General features: G+C 44.5%; 1 protein-coding gene across 2 annotated transcripts in view; it reads left to right on the top strand.

Annotated features, from left to right (window-relative positions):
* Window positions 1-23,931, top strand: part of Sae1 (SUMO1 activating enzyme subunit 1) — a 55,336-nt gene extending 31,405 nt beyond the window's left edge. The window contains exons 7-10 of one of the 2 annotated variants that reach the window (XM_041654937.1): window positions 14,741-14,885; window positions 20,471-20,540; window positions 22,780-22,822; window positions 22,998-23,931. In XM_041654937.1, the coding sequence (XP_041510871.1) occupies window positions 14,741-14,885; window positions 20,471-20,540; window positions 22,780-22,822; window positions 22,998-23,044 (305 nt within the window). In that variant the 3' untranslated portion in view covers window positions 23,045-23,931. The remainder of the gene's footprint in view (window positions 1-14,740; window positions 14,886-20,470; window positions 20,541-22,779; window positions 22,823-22,997) is intronic. The other variant, XM_041654936.1, reaches the window with a different exon arrangement.
* Window positions 23,932-25,469: the final 1,538 nt, after the last annotated feature.

Genomic DNA, 25,469 nt, shown 5'->3' with positions numbered 1-25,469 from the left:
GGAAGGAAGAAGGGAGGGAAAAACAGAGGGAAGAAGGAAGGAAGGAGAAATTAACACAGACAATATCTCTCAAAGCCAAAAAATACGTGACCTAATAAATCATACATCAGCGAAATTGTTTGAAGTATAAAAATGTACAAAGATAAATATACACAAATGAACTCAGATTTAAGAGACTGGTCAGTTAATTTCTTCCTGTCATCTCATAGCTTGAGTAAACAAACTCCCCAAAAGGCTAATTGTGTGTGTTGTTGTCCCCCAAGCAGGGTTGCTCTGTAGCCCTGACTGTCCTGAAATTCACTCTGTAGACCAGGCTGGCCTTGAACTTGGAGATCTACCTGCCTTTGCCTCCTGAGTGCTGGGATCAAAGGTGTGCGCCACCACTTCAGCAGTAAGTTGACTTCCTTACTCAAGATTCCAAACCCAGTTAATGGCAAGATGCTTAGCATAAAGCCAATATACACACAGGAGCTGCTATGCTGCCCTGAAAAGTATACACGAGAGCCTCGTGTTTGGGGACTGGAGACGTTCCTCAGTGGGTAGGCTCACTGACTGCCCTAAGAGGCCAGAAGAGTGTTAGATCCCCTTGAGCTAAAGTTAACAGGTGCGTTTTGAGCCTCTTTTCACCCCCATCCCCCGGTGCTGGAATTAACTCCTCTGGAAGAGTGGTACCTGTAGTTCAGTGCCTCAATCAAACTCTATAGCAAAGTTGGCCGCGAGCTCCTGGTCCTCCTGCTCCCACCACACCCAGCTAATTTGATATTTTTATGTGATAGCTTAAATGATTACTGAAGGATCTTTGGACCTATGAGTGGCCTTGTTCTCCTGTTGGCTGGATGACATACCATCATCTGTGCCCAGCTGATCTGGGGTGATGTATTAGTAGTTTTGGGCTTTTCTAGACCTGAAAATGTGACCTATATGAGCTGGTGATGACTTCATGTCACCTGATAGTGCCCAGTGAGGACAGACAGGGTGCTTGGCTATGATGCACCCCTGAGAAAAAAAGAACCTGACCTCATTTCCCCCATGCCTAGTGGAAAACGCTGGTTGCTAGATAAGTGACTATTTTTGTATGAGTGACTGGTTACTGCTTGTCTGCTCATTTGTTCCACTTTGGGCTTCAGAATGAGAACTGTCTACATGCTGGTGTCTTGCTGTCTGCTTTCTGGGTCCTGGCAAAACTTTTTTTTTTTTTTCTTTGTAACTCCCACCCCCATTTGATGTTGAAACTAGGGCCAGCCCTTTGTGTATGAGTGTTCTTCAACACTTGAAAAAATATTTCTAGGGGCTGGAGAGATGGCTCAGAGGTTAAGAGCATTGCCTGCTCTTCCAAAGGTCCTGAGTTCAATTCCCAGCAACCACATGGTGGCTCACAACCATCTGTAATGAGGTCTGGTGCCCTCTTCTGGCCTGCAGGCATACACACAGACAGAATATTGTATACATAATAAATAAATATTTTAAAAATAAATAAAAAATATTTCTAGGAGCTGGAAAGATGACTCAGCAGCTAAGAGCACTGGCTGCTCTTGCAGAGGACCTGAGTTCAATTCCTCACACCCACATGGCAACTCATAACTATTACTCCAGTTCCAAGAAATCTGATTCTCTTCTGACCTCTGAGGGCATTCGACATACACATGGTACAGACATAAATGCAGTCAAGACACCCATACATACAAAATAATTTTTAAAATTTAAAATATTAATTTTTATATTTTAGGTTTTATTTAACTTTATTTGCATTGGTGTGAAGGTGTTAGATCACCCTGGAACTAGATTTACAGACACTTACAAGCTGCCATGTGAGTGCTGGGAATTGAACCTGGGACCCCTGGAAGAGCAGTCAGTGCTCTTAACCCCACCCCCCAATTAATTTTGACATACTAGGTTGTCTTAAGGTATTCTTGATGTTGTGATTCTCCTGCCTCAGTCCCTCACATAATAACGCAGTCAACCCTAGCACACACCAAGGTGATGTCCTGTGTTATCTTGGCTGGTTGCTTACAAAGTTTCATGCTGCTTTGCTGTCTCTGTGTGTGTGCTTTTCATGTTTGGGAATTCGGTGTTTTTCCAGTTTGTCTAAGACAGTAGTGGTCAGACTGAATCCTTCTTGCTGCGTTTTCCCACTACCTTGAAAGCTGTCATCCTCTCCATCTGTGTGCAAAAAGAGCTCATCTTTTTATTATTCTCCCATGGTATATTGCAAAACATTAAGTGTGAGCTGGTTTCCTGTGGTAAAAAGTTGACTTTGATTTGTTCTTTTTGAGGTTACTGTGAGTTTATCATAACAGGAGTGCTAAAAATAGCATCTCTCTTATGGAAACTGTTCTTTTACCAACATGGACAGTAACATGCAGGCTTAGCTGAGAGCAGGAGGGAATAGGACCACATCTCATGATGAGTTACTATCCTAAGGTCCTACTGTCCCCACTTTCTCAGTCAGTTCTAACAAGCTGTGGAAAAATACTTAGCACATACTCCAGCCTTAGAACTAAGACAAATAACCTAAGATCAAACATTTGGGGTGCATCTGGTATTTGCAAGATCTCTTGCTGAGAATCAGAAGAGGAAGAATTGATCACTTTAGCTGTGAATTCACACTGACCTTGTGAGGAAAGCCTTAATGTAGGCTGTAGAAAAAAAATGCTCTGTCTTGTTGGCTTTCAGTATGACTGAATTACTCCACAGCTATCAAAGCAGACTTTTAAGAGCATTCCAGGAACTGGAAGTATAGGCACCTCTGCAGATACATACTGTCTTGAACAGGTTTTGCTAAGAGGTAAAGAGAAAGATAGTACACAACAGCTGGAGGCTAGAGCAGGGTCTAATGACCATGCTTCCCATTGGATAGGCTATCAGAACCAGAGACCTTTGGGAAGTACAAATCATCTAAGCTGTTGGCTTAGAATAACAGGGTGACTTGCTTCCTGATGTTTTTCTAAAGTTCTCAAGAGAGACTGCTACAGTAGGGAAAGAAACCATACCTCAAACCAAAGTCTCTGTCACCTTGGTTTTAATCTAAACATGTTCTTAGTATTTATTTTTCAACTAACAGTATTGTGCTGAGTCAGGAACAAAAGGAAGCTCCTGGGGTACTTCTTGTGCGGTGGGTTTATTGTTGTTTGTTGAAACAGGATCTCAAGCAGGATAAACCACCGTGGCTTCAGAACTCCCTATGTAGCCAAAGCTGGCCCTGAAATTCTCATCTTCCTGCTTCTTCCCAATAGGTGCTGGGGTTACAGACCTAGGATATAACACAACAGGCACGTCTGTTTTTAATACGGTGTTTACACGTGTTCAGGAGTGAGCAAGTAGGTAGCCAATTTGCATGAGAACAGTCAGGCTTCCTTCTTAGCAGAGCAGTGTATGGAAGGCAGAACAGTAGAAGGTGCCTTGTATGAGTGGATTGGAGGGAGCATAGTAAATATGCTTGTGGCTTATCATCTGCAGATTTGAAAGTGGACCTATGTGTGCATGTATGTGTTGTCTCTTCTGCAAGTGTGTTTCTTAGACCTGTGAGTTGAAAAGGCTTAAATGCAAAGGCACCTTGAAAGGACTGCCCTTGCTCACTTAAATCGCAGCAGTAGTTGCTATCTTTTCCCACTAAGTGGAACCAAGGTTTCTCGAGAAATGGATGATTCCAGAGCTAGGATAGGAAAATTACAGGTGAGCTCGTAACATCCTACTGTGCTAGAAAGTGTGAAAGGATGGTGGCACCTGTCAAAAGAACACGACTAATAACCAATACATTATTAGTATTGGAGGGGTGATAGACATTTAAAAAACCTGGGACTGATCAGATGCCTCAGTGGATAGTTGCACTTCCTCTCCAATTAATTATGAGGACCTCAAGTTCAAATTTCAACACACACACACAAATAAGTAAAACAATTTAAAAAGAGAAAAATCCTTGAGCTGGGCAGTGTTGTGCTTCTACTACCATTCCAGAAGAGATGGAGGCATGAAGATCACTGTACTCCTTTCGTTTTCAAGCCAGGCCTTGCCATAAGAGGTGGCTTGTCAATCAACTTTGTAACTCCAGCTTCAGGTGATCCAACAGTTCTCTGAGTTCTGGTATCTGAGGGTTCATGTAGATAAACAGATACGTAATTAAAATTTAAAAACCTTTAAAAAGTGGTGTAAGAACCTTAAAGACCCAAGTCAGCCCCTAGAAAGATACCAGTGCTGAACCTAAGATGTCATGCTAGGTCCATAGAAAGATTGTTTTTTGTTGGTGATGGTGGTTGTTGTCAGTGGGCTCTCCACTCACCCCATTCTCCCCTGCCCCATTGTACTAGGGAGGAGACCCAGGACCCTAACCTTACTAGATAAGCAGTTGGCCACAGTGCTGTGTCTCCAGCCCCGAAGTCTTGTTCAGCAGTGTATCATCATCTCTCCTGATCAGAAGATCGGAATCTTAAGATGAGATTCCTGCTTACATTCATCTCTGGGATAGAGAATTGTGTTTCTTTTCTAAACTATTCGATCAAAGCCCGTGATGTTTCGAGAGTGGGGATTGTTGAATAAGGCACTTTCTTTATAAAAGATTTCCATTTCTACCAAATACGGGGAGCACACACATGCCTATAAACAATTACTGGTGGTGACTACAGAAAGATTCAACTTTGATCAAAACTGCGTAGTGCCTTAGCGGATACAAAAAGTAGTAGCTAGGCAGTATAGGGTAGAGTAGGGTGCAGAAGGTAGATCCTCTCCTGAGTATGGGCAAATACAAGATAACACGAAGGGCTGGCCGTGATGGCTCATACATTAAAGTGTCCTGCTGCTCTTGCACAGGACCAGAGTTCCATTTTAAGTGCCCATATCACAAGTCTCACAACCATCTCTGTTTTCCAGCTTCAGGGGATCTGACATCCACATGTACATGTAAAATATTTTTTATGGCCAGGCAGTGGTGGTGCACGCCTTTAATCACAGCACTCGGGAGGCAAGAGGCAGGTGGATATCTGTGAGTTCGAGGCCAGCCTGCTCCACAGAGTTAGTTCCAAGACAGGCTCCAAAGCTACAGAGAAACCCTGTCTCAGAAAACCCAAAAAAATTATGAAAAATTATTTCTTAAAAAATATTGTTGTTAGCCGGGCGGTGGTGGCACACGCCTTTAATCCCAGCACTCGGGAGGCAGAGGCAGGTGGATATCTGTGAGTTCGAGACCAGCCTGGTCTACAAGAGCTATTTCCAGGACAGGAACCAAAAAGCTACAGAGAAACCCTGTCTCGAAAATCCAAAAAAAAAAAAATTGTTCCAGCACTTGGGAGGCAGAGGCAGGCAGATCTCTGTGAGTAGTTCAAGGCCAGCCTGGTCTACAGAGTTCCAGGGCAAATAGAGCTGTTACATTGAGAAACCCCGTCTAGAAACAGCAACAACAAAAAGATATATCGCTGTTATTTTATGTGTTTGAGTGTTTTGCCTCCGTGTATGCGCATGAATTCATGTCTGATGTCCTTGGAGGCCAGAAGGGGAATTGGAGCCTCTGGAACTAGATTTAAGGATGATACAGCCCAACATGGGTGCTAGAGGAATCATACTCAGGATTCTCTGCAAGAATAGCAAGTGTTCACCCGGTGGGTGGTGGTGGTGTACCAGGGAGGCAGAGGCAGGATCTCTTGAGTTCGAGGCCAGACAGATTTACATAATGAGTTCCAGGACGGCCAGGACTGCACAGAAATTCTGTCTCAAAAAAACATTGAGCCATCTCTCCAGCCCCAAATGACAGAGAAAACTTTTTTTGAATCTTAATGGGGGAGGGGAGAATTTATCCCTACTCAGTCTGTTAAAAACCAGTATGTGGATTGGAGAGATGACTCAGTGGTTAAGAGCATGGACTGCTCTTCCAGAGGACCTGGGTTTAATTCCCAGGGCCCACGTGGCAGCCCACAACTGTAACTCCAGTTCCAGGGGACCTGACAACTCATGGCAAAACACCAATTAATATTTTTTAAAAAGCAGTATGCTCTGGATTGTGCTTGAGTTCTGTTCTAACCCATTTACTATATTCTCTTTTTGAAGACAGTATCTCTGTATACCCATTGCTATCCTAGAACTTGTTATGTAGACCAAGCTAGTCAGGGATACATAGTAAGTTAGACCTTGTCTCACAAAGATTGACATTGGCAGCCCCTTCACACAACTGGTGAGCAGCAGCATGAACTATGTGGACAAAGTTGGAGCTTCTCACACTTACTTCCAGAGGACTGGGCTGACCACCCCCTGGTCACCACATTGGTCCATCTAGTCACCCAGATAGTTCTACAGTCCCCAAAAATCACCACTGCCCAATTAGTGGTATTGGTAGACATTCTACCACTACGGCATGTCCCTAGCTCCACACTTCACCTTTTCTTTATTTTCTTTTTTTTTATATTTATACCTTTTCTTTAGAAAACAGTTCTGACTATAGGTACATACTGGCACCCACACCTGTTATCTGCTGACCATTCACTCTTTCTGCTCCCTTTTCTCCTGAAGCTCTGTACCTTTTCTCCCCAGGAGGCATCTGCCAGCCCATGCTGTAATTGTTCCTGTTCTTGTGCTCTTGTCCTTAGCCCTGCATACTTGCCCTCACTGCTCAACTTCCCATTTCCCTTTCCTTGTGTTTGAGTTAGGTTTCCCTCCTCTGATCCGGTAGCACCTTCTGGACAAGAGCTGATTAGATGAGGCGTCCTCCCCTCTTGCTTGTCTAGCACTGGTCTGATACAGTCTGCTTGCTAAATGGGGGCTAGTTGAGGTCTCTTGTCACCTGTCCCAAATTTGGAGATTCTAACTAATTCTTACTCTGTTGCTGCGTTAGTTTACTCTAGGCTCTTGTGAAGCAGTCTAGAAGAGGTAATTTACATAGTAGACTCTTGGCCATTTTCCCACTATGTCACAGCCAGGAAATGCATCTAAGCCTCAAAGTGCAGAGCTGTGCCCTTTTGGAAGACAGCTACTGCTAGTGGCCTGGCTACCTACACTCAGGCACCATCAAACAGCTGGGAACTTTGGCTGTTCTGGGCACTGGTCTGTGGGAATGATAATGTCTTTCTAAGGCAGCTGCTTGTTCTTGATTTCTGAACTTAGCCAACCAAGTCTGGGGCTCACAGCTACTTTATTCCCATAGACCAGTGGGAAAGTACTTGAAGTTAGTTTGAGGAGATGATGGCTCAGCGATTGAAAGCACTGCCTGCTCTTCCAAGAACCTGGATTTGATTCCCAGCACCTACATGGTGGCTTACAAACTCCTGTAATTCCAGCCCTGACCTCAATGGGTACCAGGCATATACCAGGCATGTTGCACACATACATAAAGGCAAAACACCCATATTTATTAAACAAATTCAGTTAGGTTTTTGGTTTTTTTTGTTTTGTTTTGGTTTTTCAAGACAGAGTTTCTCTGTAGCTTTAGAGCCTGTCCTGGAACTAGCTCTTGTAGACCAGGTTGGCCCCGGCTTTTTTTTTTTTTTTTTTTAAGTACTTACGTATGTTTGGATTTGAAAGATGTTTGGGTCTACTCTTTGCTGTACACTAGTTCAGGGCTTCCTGCCATTGAACAAGCAAGTTTTGTTGCTTTTCATGGGTCCTACTTTTTCCTTTCATAATGAAAAGGACCATGGTAATCTGTCACTCAAAATTTTCATCTTAGGAATTGTTCTATTCTCTCTTTGGTTCCTAAAAAAAGTACTTTAGTGTTTAATTCCTTAAAGGAAACTACCACTTGCTTTCTTTGGTTTCAAATCGTGTTTCTTAGATCCCCACCTAATTGATGTGGAGATGGATCCTCTTTAGAAGAAATTTCTTGTTTTAGAACTCATAACCTTTGCCAGACAGGCCATAGTTAATCAGCACTATTTGAGCATGGTGCTGCCCAGAGGGGCTTTACTGCCCAGCAAAGACAAGAGCTCCAAAGGAGCAGCAGCTAGCCATAGGAGACATCTGTGATAATGGGGTAGCAACTACTTGTTGATTTGCTGTCGTCGTGACCACAGATGTTTAAAAATAATTTGTAGGCAAAAGCAGTGGTGGTGTTTGTGTCTGTGCAGCACTTTGTTATCAGTGGTAGACTTGAGAGACCACAATCATTGAGAAAAGAGGAAGGCATTACCATCCAGGGGAGAGGGGGTGATCCTCCACCAGCCTTAGTGGTAAGAAGGCAGATGCCTAGTGCAGGAAAACAGATCCAGAGACTGGATGCTTCATGGTGTGTCCGAATAGGTCCTGGCAGCATGTTTCACCAGTGACTATTACCTTCATCCCCACACAAGGACAGATTGCATTCATTTCTTACACAGAGACATCTGCATCTGAATGACTGGGCGCTGTCAGAGTTAAACTGAGCAAAGCATCACCTCAAAAGCACTATGAGACTGTCCGGTGGCCCTAATTGTGAGACTCTGAATGGTGCTAATGGAAGGAACTCTTCTTTTATCTGAACTTTAGGAACTCTGGGAACCTTGTTACTCTGCTTTCAAAGAGGGGAAAACTGAGACCCACCATAATCAGATACAATAATGAACCAAATTGTCAGCCACTTGCCTTGTTTTTACTTTGCAGGTCATGTCCCCTGCCCCCACTTCCAGCATCTGCCTATGAGCTGTTGACAAGCCCCAGTCCCAGCTGCAGTCATTGTTAGAGCCTCATATCTTTTCTCTGACTGTCAGATAGCAGTCACGGGAATGTCCTGTGCCATCTTCCCTCTCAAGTGTGGTTGGCAGAGAGCAGCAGATGCCCAGATTCAAGGCCACGTGCCACTCAAGTGCTGGGTTGGAGAAAAGACTCTCTTTCCCTGCTGCTTGTGACCAGGCAGAGTGGGCTGAGTGCAGAGGCCTGTCATGGTAGTTGTGTGACTTTCGTGTGCTGACCAGGCTAGACACAGCCCATGGCTCACACTACGCCCCTTTGTGATTCGTCTGTTTTGTTTTCCTTCCTTAATTACCAACATTTTATGCTAGTTATAATGTCCCCATTAAAGGAAAGAGTCACCCTGGAATCATTCATAGATGGAAAAATAGACTTTCTGGCAGAGACTGGAATCTGAATGGGAATGTCATAGATTTTAATCCAATTAATGAAAGAAATGTGACTAAAAGTTTAGCTTAAAGATTTTAGTAGCTGCAGGATATTCTGTTCTGTTCATAGTTACCATCCTATTACTGAGAGTAATCCCAGGTTTACTATGGTATAAATAACATGGTGGTGAACATTTGTGCATAATCAGTTAAGTGCTATTACATTACCTTGTGTGAAGAATCATTTTGAAAGTTTTGCTGTATACCCCTGACTAGCTTAGACCTCAGTGTAGGCAAGGTAGCTTGTGATGATCCTAGAGCTTTGATTGTAGGTATTTATTAACATGTTCTGTGACTCACTGAACACTCCTGCCTCTTCTGAGCAGTAGATTAGATGCAGGTCCTCTGTCTTTTGCTTGAGTAATCTCGGTGTAATTTGATAGGCAAAAAGGGCATCTAATTTTGAGTCATTTCTGAGAATCGGTCTTCTCCTTAACCCATCAACGGCTTTCATGTGGCTGTCTGGGAGTTTTTCAGAAGCGAGTGAGTGACAGTGTCTTTCTCTTTTTTGAGCTGATTCATCATAAGGCCATTGATGAAGTTTTATTGAAGAGATGAAAGGGTGAAATACTTGCTTTCTGTCATTATAACAAATAAGTTGAGGCAGTAAACTATTTATAGAGAACAAGATCCCAGTTGGTGGCACTGGGGAGGTATAGGCTGGAGGATAGCTGTAAGTTCTGGGCCAGTGCCAGTTTGAGACCACCAGGGCTGCCAAATGTGATCATCTCAAAAAGCAAACAAACAAAAAAATGCATGTGTGTTGAGGGGGCAGTGTCTTGGAACTGACCGAGAATACCACTGTGTATGTACATAGTTGAGCAGAACCATTCACCTATGCCAATAGTCAGGAAACAAAGGAAGAGAAGATTTGGATTCCATAATCCCTATCGAGTATACCTTCAGCAGCCCTCAGACCTCCCAGTCATGCAAGCTAGGAACCAAGATTTTGTCATGTAAACATTTATGAAAGCTGTAGACAGGACTTGGACCTCATACAGGGCATCTGAGAGTCTTCAGGAAGACCACTGTGGCTCTGCCATCAAGCTGTACTTGTAAATATGTCATTTGTGGAATGTAGGGTCCCCATATCAGGCCTGGGGTGGAGACCTGGGCTCAGGGAGTGTCATGAAAGAAGTATACATATGCATGGACTGATTTTACTGAGACTGGACTTGAGGCCAGTAGGAAAACACTGGGCACTGATCTGAGCAGATGAAGAGATACTACAAGCCATAAGAGTCTGAGAGCCACTTTATAGAAACCTCCAGAGGCTGTGCCATTCCCCGCCAGCTTAATTGTCTTCTATTTTTGTTGCTTTGTTTTGGGTGGCTTTGGTGATCACATTAAATACTACAGTATTTGGCTGACTGGTTCTTGCTTGTGTGCTGGGGATGGAACCCAGGGCCTTGCTCCTACTGGATAAGTACACCATTACTGGGTGCATCCCCAGCTCCATCATAATAATATTTTGTTTATTTTTTCGCTTTTGAGCAGTATCTCACTGTGTAGCCAAAACTAGACTTGGATATAAACTTATAAGTGACCTTCTACCTGTGTCAGCACTGAGCTGATATTCTGAATTTAGATGAAATTTGAGTATATTTAGATATTTTTGTAGAGGTTGTGTTATGTTCACATATACACAGGGTCTCTTTAAAATATAAAAAAATGGTTTGTTTTTATTTTATTTGTTTTGGGGTTTTTTGTTGTTGTTGTTTTTTGTTTTGTTTTGCTTTGCTTTGCTTTGCTTTTCCAGACAGGGTTTCTCTGTTTAGCCCTGACTGTCCTAGAACTCACTTTGTAGATCTCAGGCTGGCCTCAAACTCAGAAATTACCCTTCTCTGTCTCCCTGAATGGAAGGATTAAAGACATGTACCACCATTACCGAGAAGATACTAAATTTCATAGTTTGTCTTTCCCATTACATAGACTAGTCATAAACTTAGGCAGAAACATTGATCAGTACATCTTCATTATAGATGTCATCGTCCCCCTAGCCTTGGGCAACCTGAGTTAAATAGTTCAGATGAGGTTAATCAAGTTTGGAACTCTTAATTTTGTAGTATTTTATATTATTCTATGAGTCATCTTTTGGTAAAGCAGTTCTCCATCCCAGTGTTTGATCTGAGCAAATTACAACCCAAACTGGTGAGGAGGTGTGCTTTAGAAATGCAGAGTCAACAGCTGTGCCCATGTGTGGCTGGCTGTTTGAGAGCAGAACAAAGAGCAGAATGTAGTAAGAGCTTGCCAGGGCTGGGGTCAGTCCTGAGGCCGCTGCATTTCTGGAACATGAGTTTCTTCCCACCCCTTTCACTTCTGCTAATGAGTGCTGACATTCGAAAAAGAGGGGGAAAGACCGCTTCTGTTTGCTTTACTACAAATAAGTGGCCCTGCTGTTGGCCACCTTCCCAGTGGCCCTGAGAGCACCTCAGATGTGGTCAGTGAGGTATGTGCATGGTGCCAGCCTGCCGGCATCATCCAGGCAGACTGCACCCAGCACAGCCAAGCCATTGCCTTTGCTCTTCCTTTTGGTGCAACCTGGTTTCTTTCTGAGACGAAGCTGGTGTTACTCTCTGAAGACAGATGGACAAGGCTTTCTGCTTCTTCTGCTCACCGTCTGATCTAGTAGCTTGCAGTTGATGTTACCTTTGTGAACATTCAAGACCATCTGGGAAATGTGTCTTGCAAAAATGTAGTCCAGTGTAGTGAGGGGCCAGACAGACCATGTGGCACCTTTGGTGCCAAGTTCCTGCATGGTTCTGCCACTTTTGGATTCCAGAAGCAGGCCTGCGTTTACACGCCCGCTCCTTTCCCCTTAGCAGTTGAGCAGTTGAGTGTTTCTTCCTCTAAAAGTAGATGGGTGATGGTTGTCACCGTCCTTTCCTGTTATTCTTGTGAAGCTACTCATACATGTACCATGTTCAACATGGCTCCTACACATAGCAGGTCTGTGACTATTTAGAGTTTGTTCCCAGAACTGATATTTTCTAGACACTTGTGAAAGTTAGTATTCCTAGTGATAGAAAGGAGAGGACTATGCAGGAGGCCACAAGTGTAGGTAGGGTTGCTTCTCCTGTCCGGGAGCTTGCAGTCTGGCTTCCTCTTTCTGCCATGAGCCACTGGGCCTCATCTAGCCATCTGACATCACATCTACCTTCTGTGCCAACAGCACCCACTATCCACTCTGGGTGTTGGTGTCTTGAATTCTCAGGAGTCACTGGCATTATGCAAGGGCCACCCAGAGAAATCGCTGAGGCTAGGCTGTCTAGTGTCTGGGTTTCTCTGTTTTCTTGGGATGTTGGGAAATGGCCTTTCTGTATAACAGATTGTAGCTGCCACTCCAGCCAGACTCCAGATGCCCACTCAGTGCCTTGTGATGTGATGCACATGTGATGTGTAGTTAGAAACCAAGCTCACAGAGTTGCAGTGCATGGTGGCTGGCTTCTAATTTGTCAAGTGTTCAGATAGCACTAAGGGGTTTATTTTTTTTAATTTATTTCGATTCTTTTTATGTGCATTGGTGTGAAGGTGTCAGATCCCTTGGAACTGGAGTGACAGACAGTTGTGAGCTGCCATGTGGGTGCTGGGAATTGAACCCAGGTCCTCTGGAAGAGCAGTCAGTGAGTGATCTTAACCACTGAGCCATCTCTCCAGCCCAGCACTAAGGGGTTTAATGATGCCCTTGGAGAGGCTGACATACCAGAGCACAAACAATACCCTGAGCAAGCAGTAATTCCATGAGAGTTGCCAGAGAAATGGAAACTCGATATTTTATTCAGTGGAAACATCCCAGAAACCATAGTCTTTTCTTCTACCTGGGCTCTTATGGTTTATGATTTTCTTGGAAAACTTGGAACACATTTCCAAATTCTGCTCTGACATTGGTGGAGGACCATTGGCTTTGTGAATTTTCTGTCATGAATGTTGCCCCAGCCATAAGCTTTCCAGATACCCACTAGTGTACTTTCATACCCAGGTCTGTGTGGCACCAAATAAGTGCCTCTGAGGCCGGTCAAATAGAGTTTGTGCTTCTTGGAAACTGGCTCTAGTCATGGGTGTTCATTTGTCAAGCTGTCAGTCTCAGGATAATAGAATGAGCTTAAAAAGGAAGAACAAAAAAACCTGGGGCTGGAGAAATGGCTTAGGGTTTAAGAGTACTTACTGCTCTATCAGAGGAGCAGAGATTGGTTCCCAGCACCCAATTCAGGTCACTCCGCCCTCTGTAACTCCAGGGGATCCGACACCTCTAGCTTCCACAGGCACCGGCACTCACATGTACATACCCACATGCAGATAACACACCTATACATCACTAAAAATCTTAATTAAAAAAAAAAAGGAATAGTTCTTTAGTTGGGGCAAGTTCCAAATGCTTGTATTTTTAAGAGCCCAGAACAATTTTAAATAGCTCAGCCTCTGACCCTGTGGGGTAATTCACCAATCTCTTCCTCGGTGTACAAAGGCTAAGACTTCAATGTGTGTACTTAGCAAATAGTAAAGTACCTGTCCATGTAAGTGCTCCCTAGAGCACCCAGGACTGAGTCTAAGAAGCAGATTCACATGTTTCTATCTCCACTCTGACACACTCTGTGTGGTTTGGAGCAAACTATGACTCCCTGCGACCACTCTCCCTTGAAGAAGTGTGCAGGTGGTAATGGATGGGGCCAGGTACAGCAGCAGCAGAAAGTGTTCGTGTCATTGTTGTTTCATTTGGACTAAGTTCTAGCCTTGTACATAAACCTGGCGCCAAGACATGGTTGGGACCTTTCCCCTGCTTCCTTGGTTCCTGGAGGTTGGTATGGTTCTTGTATTAAGGGAGGTTTTTTTTTTTTTTAAATATTTATTTATTTATTATGTATACAATATTCTGTCTGTGTGTATGTCTGCAGGCCAGAAGAGGGCACCAGATCTCATTACAGATGGTTGTGAGCCACCATGTGGTTGCTGGGAATTGAACTCAGGACCTTTGGAAGAGCAGGCAATGCTCTTAACCACTGAGCCATCTCTCTAGCCCCAAATTCTTTTTTTTTTTTTTTTTTTTTTTTGATTTTTCGAGACAGGGTTTCTCCGTAGCTTTTGGTTCCTGTCCTGGAACTAGCTCTTGTAGACCAGGCTGGCCTCGAACTCACAGAGATCCGCCTGCCTCTGCCTCCCGAGTGCTGGGATTAAAGGCGTGCGCCACCACCGCCCGGCTTAAGGGAGGTTTGTTTGCAGTAACCTGCCTTTCTGCAGAATGAGTATTTGGCTATTCTTTCTGGCTTAAGCAGCCCTTTGAACTGATGCCTAGAATACAGGCCTCCCACCCTGACCTCTCCTCCAGGTCGTAACAGGGCCTCTGCTGGCCTCTTCTGCCCAAGCACATTTACTTATTTCCTCCTCAGGAAAGCCTTACCTGACTTTGACCTGGATCAGATCCCATTTTACTTTCCAAGCACTTGTCACAGAAAATTTAGTTGTTGTAATGCTGTAGTTGCCTTTCTGACTCATTTGTTTGGTGGATGAAACGTGTATTACCTTTCATTTGGCCCACATTTTATTATTTCCTATAGGTGAATACAAGAAGAAAAGACATTTGGGGTTTTCCTTCTGTTTGAGGTTTTGAAGTAAGATCAGAGCATTCATTATAAGATTGGCTGTCTAACCTTCCTTTCCCCCTTTTCCTTTCCCAGTGCTGCTGAAATTCCGCACAGATAAAGGGAGAGATCCCAGTTCTGATAGCTACAGCGAGGATGCAGAGCTGCTGCTACAGATACGAAATGATGTACTTGACTCGCTGGGTGTCAGTCCTGACTTGCTTCCCGATGACTTTGTCAGGTTGGTATCAGAACAGGCAGCCATCTGGTTTTGGTGTTTGTCTTTATGGAGACCCAAAGCCTCAAAGGGGACTCCTGTGCCACATTTGCCAGCTGCATAAACCACCTGCCAGTGTTATAACCAACACTACGAGAGAAGTGAAGACTTGTAGGTTTGGTTTTCATGTGGTTTGAAATTGAGTGCCATGTGGTTTGTTAACATGTTCTGTGCCTTTCTGTCTCACCTATGTCCTGTGTGAAACATTGGTTGGTGCATCATTTCCTTGCCTGTCACAGGGTGGGAGATCCCAGCATGTGGAGCACTTAGCTTTTTGCAGCCCCCCTGCTTGCTGGCCATGTGTTCAGCCTTAGCTATGTAATGCTGTAGTATGTCTCCTTGAATCATATACTGTCCAGATTCAGCCCCTGGATGAATAAGGAGGGAGTTGCTGGTTCTAAAGGTGTGTTTGGTCACTTGGTAGATATTGTGGTAGTTATTTATCATTCAGCAGTAGTAGTAGTATATTAGCAGAAACCTCAGATCTAGTGTCCAGGCTCTGGGACGCTCTAGCCCTGGCAGTCTCCTGCTGTTCCACAGCCAGGCTAGAGATGTTGTAGACAAGTTCCTTCCAGGTAGCTCTGCTGTCTTCTGCATACTTGAGCTGCTGCCCCCGCTCCAACTCCTGAGCCTCCAAGCTGTAGCCCTAGGAATTGTGAGCACAGTTTATTTGCTGCGGTTTCTGAACAGCTCTTGACAACAGGGCAGTTGCTCAGTGAGCTCATAATCTGTCTTAATCCTCAAAGCAATGCAGTTTGTAGGTGAGGGACTGGAAGCTCAGAGAAGTGCAGTCACGACATCCATGCACAGAGGTTTTTCTTCTGCTCAGCTATGTTTGTCTCTTGATTATTTCCCCATTATTTAAGGAAAGAAATGATCTCTAGAGATACAGTCACATGCTTCACATTTTGTTGTCATTGTTACCCTCTTTTGGTTTTTCGAGACAGGGTTTCTCTGTGTAGCTTTGGAGCCTGTCACTTGGTAGACCAGACTGGCCTCAAACTCCCAGAGATCCGCCTCCCTCTACCTCTTGAGTGCTGTGATTAAAGGTGTGCGCCACCACCACCCGGCTTGTTACCCTCTTTTGAGTTGTGACTTTGTGAGTTCTTAGATGACTGGTGTGTGCCACAGTACGTAGCTCTGCCCAAGGTCTGTGTCAGTAATAGTTTTGAAGTCACCCCATATCTCACCGTGGTAGCCCATACTCCTTTCAGGTTCTTCCCAGCAAAACAGTTGTCAGAAGGTTCCTTCTTCCTAGTGCCTTCTCTTTTCCTGGACTTCTTATACCCATCCTAGCCAGCATCACCTATGTAGGGAATGTTTAACTCCTTACGTAACCATGGCTGTCCTCCAAAGCTAGGAAGCAGTCTTTGAGGTACTTTTGCAAGAGTGAGACTATAAGAACAGGGCTGGCAGCACCACAAGCTTGGTACTCTGCTTTGGGAAGGACCAGAACATGAGAAGCAGGCGTTGCTTGCTTTGTACTTCACAACCTGAGGAATACTCGATTCCACCAAGCTTCTCTAACACAGTTGGAGAAGTGCCTGACCCAGGCAGTCAGTGGCAACTTTGATGCTAGACCGTGAGCATACAGCCAGTTGACTAATTTGAGCATTTAGGATGATGAACTGGCTGCTCACCAGGCAATGGAATTAAAGGTTCTACTTCCCAGAATGGACAGGCCATACATGACCTAATGAGCTATTGGCTGGCTCTTCTCTTCTCCCCTTGTGGAAACCACATTCCCTGTCTAGGTTCTGTGTATTCAGCTGCTTCTATTGCCTTCTAAGTAAGAAATGCTCAGAGGCCTCTTGAAGCCTGTCTGCTGGCAGCCTGGGGTATAAAATAGGGCTGCGAGAAAAAATGGATCTCCCGCTCTCAACTGAACTACCCCTTGCAAATTGCTTGATACTGCTGAGGAGAGACAGCTATGCTTGTGCCTCTGTCCTTCGTCTGGTCTGTGCCGTTCACTGTCTTGTTTTGAGTGCTATCTCCTCAAAGAGACTTAATGCTTTTCTGATGAGACTCATTTCAGCTGCTGCTAACATTTCTGGGTCTGGCCTCACAGATTTTTCTTCTACTGTTTAAATATGGTGGATATTCTTCGACTGTCCCTTTGCAGTATACCGTAATAAAACCTATTTTTTAAAGAATTTTTTATGATTGCTTTAACTTTATTTTATGTGCATTGGTGTGAAGGTGTCAGATTCCCTAGAACTAGATTTACAGACAGTTGTGAGCTGCCATTTGGGTGCTGGGAAGTGGGTCCTCTGAAAAAGCAGTCAAGGCTCTTAAATGCTTAAATGCTGAGCCATCTCTCCAGCCCATAATACGACCTACTTACGGTACTAAACAGATCTATGTTACTTGTACTTCAAGGTGGTATTGTGCTGCCTGGATGTTTAACTGTTAACTTTCACTTAGTTTATTAGGATGTGGTTATAGTGTCAGCATTTCATAAACAAGCATTCATAACTTTATGTATAAAATGACTTGTTGGGTTTTTTTTTTTTAATTAGTACTCTGGCCGGGCAGTGGTAGCTCACACCTTTAATCCCAGTACTTGGGAAGCAGAGGCAGGCAAATTGCTGTGAGTTTACGGCCAGCCTAACCTACAGAACAAGTTCCAGGACAACCAGAAATGTTAAACAGAGAAATCTTGTCTCAAAAAACCAGAAGGAAATAATAATAATTAGCACTCTAGTGGGCAGAGGCAAAAGGATCAGGAGTTCAGAGCCATCTTCCAGTATGTGATGTATTTGAAGCTAGCCTGAGTTATATATGAGATCCTGTGTCAAAACAAATTTATAGTAAAGTATGCATGACAGAGTTAGCCATCTCAGGGGGTAGAGCACTTGCCACCAGTCATGTCAACCTGAGTTAGACCCTATGGCCGCAAATTGTTCCCTGACCTCCACTCAATGCTGTGGCATGCCACATTATTAAATAAAAATGGGAGTAAGTAAAATTGATAGTAATTTTTTTTTGTTTGGCCATTTTAATAATTTATTTCAGGTGTGTTAATATGTGGTGCTGGAAGTGTAGGGGACTTATGCCATAGTGTGTCTGTGGGGATTAGAGTATACTTGTGGAGTATGTTCTTTTTCCACCCTTACATGGGTTCCAGGGATTGAACTCTAGGTCAGCAGGTTTACCCAGAGCCATCATCCTGGTCCTCATTCTAACTTCTGTTTTGTTTTAGTATTTTTTTATTGTATTTACTTATACTTCATGCATATGGATGTTTTATCTGCATGTATGGTCTGTACTGTGTGTGCCGGAGCACACAAGCCAGAAGAGGGTGCCAGATGCTCTGGAACTGGGAATAACAGATTGTTGTTGTTGTTGTTGTTGTTGTTGTTTGCCCATAAACAATAGTTATAAGCCATTGTGTGGTGCTGGAAATAGAACCCAGTTCCTCTGGAAGAGCAGCAAGTGTTCTCCCAACTCTTTTTTAACTATTTATGGGTGTGCTATTCCTTGGCGTTAGTTCTTTTCTCTCTGTTGTACAACCGTCATCATTGATTCCTTATTCTATTCCTCCCAGCTCCTGGGGCCTCCAGTGCACTGTGCCCTAAAGCTCTCATGTAAGTGGAATTGTGCAATATTTGTTCTTGTCGTCAGACATCTCAGCACATACCTTTGAAGCGGAGGGAAGAGCACTGACTTGATTTCTAGGCTGACTAGGACTCTAGAGTGACTATTTCAACATCTTAACAGCCCAGACTATCCTATGTGAACTTTTTTGGAATTTTCTGTTTGTTTTTTGCTTTTGTTTTTATTGTTGTTGTTTATTTTGTTTTTGTTTTTCTTTTTGGTACTGGAGACTGACTTAAAGGGCTCAAATACACTAAACACACAGCTCCAGCCCCAACTGACAGGTTTATATGTCTGTGGGTAGATGCCTTACCTATGTCTTCACTTGGATATAGAGACCAGTGGTTGATTCGGGATCTCTTCCTCAGTCATTCTCTACCTTATGTTTCTAAGACAGGGTCTCTCACTGAACCTGGAACTTGCTGATTGGTTAAACTAGCTTGCCAGAAAACCCTAGGTGTCTTCTCATCTCCACCATGCTCAGCTTTCACACGGTTGCTAGGGATTAAACTCAGGTCTTCATGTCTGTATGCTCTTTTTTTTTTTTTTAAAGATTTATTTATTTATTATCAATACAGCATTCCTTCCATGTATGCTTGCATGCCAGAAGAGGGCATCAGATCTCATTATAGATGGTTGTGAGCCACCATGTGGTTGCTGGGAATTGAACTCAGAATCTCTGAAAGAGCAGTCAGTGCTCTTAACCTCTGAGCCATCTCTCCAGCCCTGTATGCTCTTTATGTAGACCTGACTGTTCTAGAACTCAGAGATCTACCTGCCTCTGCCTCCCATTGCTAGGACTAAAGACATGCACCACCAAACTCAGCCAGAAACAGTACTTTTTGAAGAAGGAAAAAAAGCAAAATACTGTGAAGTGTTAACATGCAAGAATGTAGGTGTGTGAGTGGTTTTTGTTTGTAACTGGCTGAGTGTGGTAGCATGTCTTCTAATGTCAGTTGCTCAGGAGACAAAGGCAGGAAGATGGCAAGTTTAAGACCACCCTGGACAACTTAGTACACTCTACCATCTCAAAACACTAAAAAGGGAGGACAAAGAGATGGCTCAATGTTAAGAGCACTTACTGGCTGGGTGGCGGTGGCGCACACCTTTAATCCCAGCACTCAGGAGACAGAGGCAGGTGGATCTCTGAGGTTGAGGCCAGCCTTGTGTACAAGAGCTAGTTGAAGGACAGGCTCCAAAACTACAGAAAAACCCTGTCTCGAAAAACCAAAAGCAACAACAAAATGCCTTAACAGATCACAAAATGGTTGTTGGTAGTTGAGTTTACATTATATGTATGTTAGTGGTATGCCTTTAAAGATGTCTAGAAGGCATGTTTATTTGTGTAAAAGGGTCAGGGTTTGCTACCTCTGTTTGCTCCTTTAACTGACCCCTCTGTTGTGGTCTAGCAACTAACTGGGCAGCTTCCTTTGGGAGCCTATGACTGAAGGTGTTTTGGACACCAGAATGCTAATTTGGGGGGTTAGCTGACAGTCTTCTCTGAGATCTGTCCTGAGTGCCCAAACTGCTTTCTAGGAGAGTTCTACTGGTTTCGTGCTATACCCTGTGTTTCCCGTCTTCTGGCATGTTAACACAGCCTGCTTGCCCATGCTTCTGGGAATAGCATGCAGAAGAATACACAGCCCATGTGCTGAGAGAATTGCGAGAATGTGCAGGGGCATTCACACATCTGGTATTTGTAGGGGGCCTTATTTTAGGAAGCACAGATATAGTCTTTCCTCGAACTTAAAAAAATCATGTGAAGGAATTCTTGCTTCCCAAAGTAAAGGTCTTTCCCACCCTTTTAGGAGCCCCTGGGGTCAGATTTAATTTTCATGCCTGGATGCCAGTTCTAGCACTTATCTCTGGCTAGGACTTTTATCCAGGACAGCCCCAGACTGACACCCCCTACCCCTTGGCCTGGTGCTATGTTTTACTTGTCTGTCTTCTAGGTACTGCTTCTCTGAGATGGCTCCAGTGTGTGCTGTGGTTGGAGGAATCTTGGCACAGGAAATTGTGAAGGTAAAATCATTATGGAGCCCTCCGCTGACCCCAGCACCCTGACTACACACTAACAGAGCCACGGGCTGCCTCAGAGCTGCCTGAACTCTCGCCCTCAGCCTTGATGCATACCTTGACTTTCTACGCAACTCATCCACGCGCCAGTTAGCTAGTGGCCTCAGACGCTTTCTATTGTTGCCAGTTTGTCTGCTCTATCAGCGGCGTGGTTAGATGGAGATCCCAGTCTAAGAGGAAAGCAGAAGAGACTCCCAACACCCGAGCTCTTAACCTGCATCCATCACAGTGGTGTCTGGGCGTCCCCTGTTTATTCCAAATGCTGTGGGTATCTGTAGCAAAGGTTTAGTTCAGTGTCTGTGGAGCATATACTCTGCCAGCACCTACATGAGGTTCTACAGTGACCTGTGACTTCCTGTTATGGGCAGTTAATACCTTACAAAGGAGGACTAGGTCTGGGAACTAATGTAGCCTTTCTGGAATGTTTGGGTTGCTAAAACATCGGCAGACTTTGAAGTGGATTTTATTTCCTTTGGAGACTTCAATATTTGCCAAACTTTGTTAAATTTGTCTTTTTTAGGGCTCAGTGGTATAAAGTGTGTGCTTGTCACTCCCAAGACCTCAGTGTCAGTCCCTAGAAACTATTGGTTTGGTTTTTTTGTTTTGTTTTGTTTTTTTGGTTTTCAGGCAGTGTCTCAATCTATAACTCAGGTCAACCTTGAACTAGCAGTTCTTGTGCCTCGCCTCTTGAGTGCTGGGATTGCAAGTAAAGTTCAGATCAAGGAGGATGTAAGCTTTTTCATTCCCACTGACTGGCTCTCTTGCCCAAGTCTCACCTGCTTCTACACTCTAGACAGAGCTTGCAGGAGTTGGTTCTATACTCTTAGACAGCCCTAGAAGCAGGGGAGCTCAGCATCTCTTCAGATGCTATCCTGCAGATGGCGCCCTAACACCTGTCCAGAGACTAGCTTGCCACTGTTTGTCCTGTTGAGTAGAGTAGAGGTTGGGGGAGGTGGCCTGGAGCCATTGTTGATGATGGCTTCTGCGCACCCCTGTCTTAGTGCTGCCCCCTCCTTCCTGCCTGCTGGCACAGCTGTTGCTCAGCATCTTGTTTCTGTTTACCCCAGACAGTCAGTGCACTCCACATTCTTGGTTGCTGGGTGTGTTTGGAATCTCGTACCCCATCTTGCTAGGGAAGCACTTTACCTTTTGCCCCATGTTCACCCTGTGCCCTGTCCCTTCATCCCCTCCACTCCCTCTGCTTACAACACTTTGGCCAGCTGGCAGGAGGGCCTGCATCTGAGGCCCTCTCTCTGAACACCTATAAAAAGTACAGAGGAGGAGTTAGAGGGCAAGTGTGAAAGTCCTGCAGATCAGCTTTCCCTTCCTTCCTCCCTCCCTCCTTCCTTCCCTTCCTGCCTTCCATCCGTCCATCACTGTCCTGGCAGACTTTAGCCTTCAGTCATCCCTGGTAGAGACAGTAGTGAAAGCAGCAGTCACTCCAAACCCTGTGTTAGAATGAGTCAAGTCAGCACCAGCATCTGCAATTCCACCTGCTCAGGAGGCTGAACCACTGACCCAGGCAGCACAGGAGATGAGACCAGCCTAGACATATGGGTCACCTCTACCTTGGGTTCAGGGTTCTGTTTATGGCATCCTCCGATAGTGCTCACACACACACACACACACACACACACACACATGCCCTTGGTAGCAACAGCTCCTGTTTGTTACTGAGAATGTACCCTGAGGAGGGGCCAAGAAAGGGGTGGCAGTCAAATGTTTCCAGACATGCCAGTGACTCCTGGAACAAAGAGGGCCAGGCCACAGTTGAGGAACACTGCTTTAAAAAGCTTCTATTTGGGGCTGGAGAGATGGCTCAGCAGTTAAGAGCATTGCCTGCTCTTCCAAAGGTCCTGAGTTCAATTCCCAGCAACCACATGGTGGCTCACAACCATCTGTAATGAGGTCTGGTGCCCTCTTCTGGCCTGCAGGGATACACACAGACAGAACATTGTATATTCAATAAATAAATAAGTAAGTAAATAAATAAATATTTTTTTTTAGAAAAAGCTTCTATTTGGTTTGGTTTGTTTAGGCAGGGTTTCACTGTCCGACTGTACTATGTAGACTATCTGGCTTTGAACTCACAGATGTACGTGCTAAGGTGGAGGCCTGTGCCGTGGTTATTGAAGCACTGTTTTTCTTTTTTAATGGTGCGTGAAAACACGTGTGGCCGCCACAGGACAACTTGCAGGAATTGGTTCTCTCTCGCATGGGAGTTTCAGGTATTGAACTTAGGGTATCAGGCTTAGCAGAAGCTTTTACCCAGAGTCCTCTTGGTCCTTATTTGTAATTTTTATTTAATTTTACCCAGTCCACTTTTAGAAGGCCTGTCAATTTGTTGTTGTTGTTCTGGTGTGTCTCTTAACATTGAAGCTGAGCCTTCTTGTCTCTCCTCAGGCCCTGTCTCAACGGGACCCTCCTCACAACAATTTCTTCTTTTTTGATGGCATGAAGGGGAGTGGAGTTGTGGAGTGTCTGGGTCCCAAATGAGCCAGCGGTGTGTGTGCTCCAAGCCCACTTGCCACCTGCTATCTTCCCAAGAAGGCATTTCTGGATGACAAAGATTTTCCTAGAACAAGTAGTCCTGACTGTATCCTGCTTCCATCCTACCAACTGTCAGGGACCTGCCGGGCTCTGTACCATCACCATCAAAGAGCAGCATGCTTCGTGTTGTTGGAGCTTCTTAGAACCTTCTGGACTTCGTTCTTTCCGTAGGTCAACAGAAAGGAGAAGGCCTTCAGCGGGGGTATGAGGCCCAGAGCTTTTGAAACTCAGTGCAAGTGCTCTTCTGCCAAAGCCTGAAGGAGAACAGCCTTCGGTTACTGAACCTTCATCAGGGTGTAGCCTGGGCTTTGGAAAGGGAGTCTTTCTTGTCACCCAGCTTTCTTACAAGCTAAGCCTTAGTGGAACTGTTCATTTCTTATCTTTTGGTTGTGAGCCTGTGAACCTAACCTAATAGCTGAGCCATCTCTCAGCCCAAATTTTTATTTCTAAAAAGGCAGATTTGGTGCCAGGGGCATGATGTAAGCCTGTAAGCCTGTAATCCTATAAAATGGGTTGCAGAGCCAGGAGGATTGTTGTAAGTTTCAAGGCCAACCTGGTCTACAAAGTGTACTAAGAACCTGTCTCAAAATATAATAAAAGTTGTGTTCCAGAGTTAGAGGTGACTGTCCCCTCATCTTGGGCACCCAGGTCCTCCGGTGGGAGGCTTGAGTTGGTTTGGTCTTCTTGGGGGTGGGACAGCTTGTTGTCTCTAGTTTGTAGATTCCCTTGGTGTTTGTGGGGAATGATAATAAAGTCATAACTCTGTCAAACTTGCCTGTTTCCTCTGTTCTAAAAATTTGTGGTTTGCTAGTCTCCCTCTTTCCCCAAACCTGAAGGATCTCACTCTCATACTTCAGAGGTCCTTTCTGTCCCGGTGCTGCCACCTTTGTTCCTTTTTCAGCACCCTCTTGATAATGCAGCAGTTGGCTGCACCGGAGGATGCACAGATGGCTTACATTTCTGCCTGTGTGGTGGCCACCCTCGGTGGTAATGGTGAGGTCAAGCGGGTGATCCTGAGTACAAAACACACAATTCCACCTTCTCTCATACTCGTGCCTGTTGCAGTGGGACCCTGTTGGAGCAGATCCCTTTCTGAGCACCATTAATTAGTGCAGCCAAGTTGCTGGGCTGCTGTGTGAAAGACAAATGACACTTTTCCAGTTGCAATGTAAAGCTTTGGTCGCAAGGGGGAGCAGAGATACTCTTGAACTTTCTAGCTTGTGACTAGATAACGGACTGATTCACTCAAGAGGCCCTCTGGGGAATCTGACACTGCCAGCCCCAGGCAAGAAATATCACTAATCTTTCAAATTCTGTGTACATACCTCCAGATTACAAGTACATTGTAGAAGTGGATATCCTTAAGTTTCTAGAAAGGTTTTCAGTAAAGTGGTGGCTTCTAGAACCTCTGGAAGGTGCACAGCTCTCTTGGGACAGAAGATCTGATGATGAGAGGCAAGGTAGTGGGAATGAGGGGTCAGCTGCTCAGAATGTGTGCGCCCACAGGACTGGACATGATAGTGTGTGCCTTTACTCCCAGAACCCGGAAAGTGGAAACAGAATCGTGACTTCCAGATCAAGTTACTTAGACCTTGTCTCCAAAGAAACCAAAAATAATAAAGCAAAAACTATCACCTGCATGCTCAGACTTAGCTATCTACTTTTTTTTTGTTTGTTTGTTTTGTTTTTTGTTTTTTCGAGACAGGGTTTCTCTGTGGCTTTGGAGCCTGTCCTGGAACTAGCTCTCTAGACCAGGCTGGTCTCCAACTCACAGAGATCCGCCTACCTCTGCCTCCCGAGTGCTGGGATTAAAGGCGTGCGCCACCATCGCCTGGCTAGCTATCTACTTTTTAAAGATACTTTTTATGCATTTACTGAGTGTTAGGTAGGCACACATGCCTCAGTGCTCATTCTGAGGTCAGACAAACTAAAATTTATAATTTACAGTTGTCTAGATAGGTGGACCTCTGAGTTAGAGGTCAGCCTGATCTACACAGTGCCAGGGCAGGGGAGTACACAGATCCTATATCAAAACAAGCCATAAGATTTATGCTTTTTCAGTTGTTTGGAAGGATAGTTAGGTGTAATTATGACTTGGTTGTTGTTTTCATTTGGAAGTTAAACCTGACATGAGATAGTGTGTCTATTCTTAGTTGTCAACTTGAGAACATCTCGAATTAACTAAAACCCAAGCAACTGGGTATCTTTGTGGGGCACTTTACCTAATTGAAGGATTTCAAGGGGGAAGACACCTTTATCTGAGCTACCCCTTCTAGTGGCAGTATTGTGTCAACTCTTACTTTTTTTGAGTACTGGAATTAACTC

This window comes from Microtus oregoni, unplaced genomic scaffold (assembly GCF_018167655.1).
Source record: "Microtus oregoni isolate MIOR12 unplaced genomic scaffold, Mior012 000006F_ref0000085, whole genome shotgun sequence".
Lineage (NCBI taxonomy): Eukaryota > Metazoa > Chordata > Mammalia > Rodentia > Cricetidae > Microtus > Microtus oregoni.
Note: the sequence above shows the minus strand (reverse complement) of the source record. Positions and strands in the feature narration are given on the sequence as shown.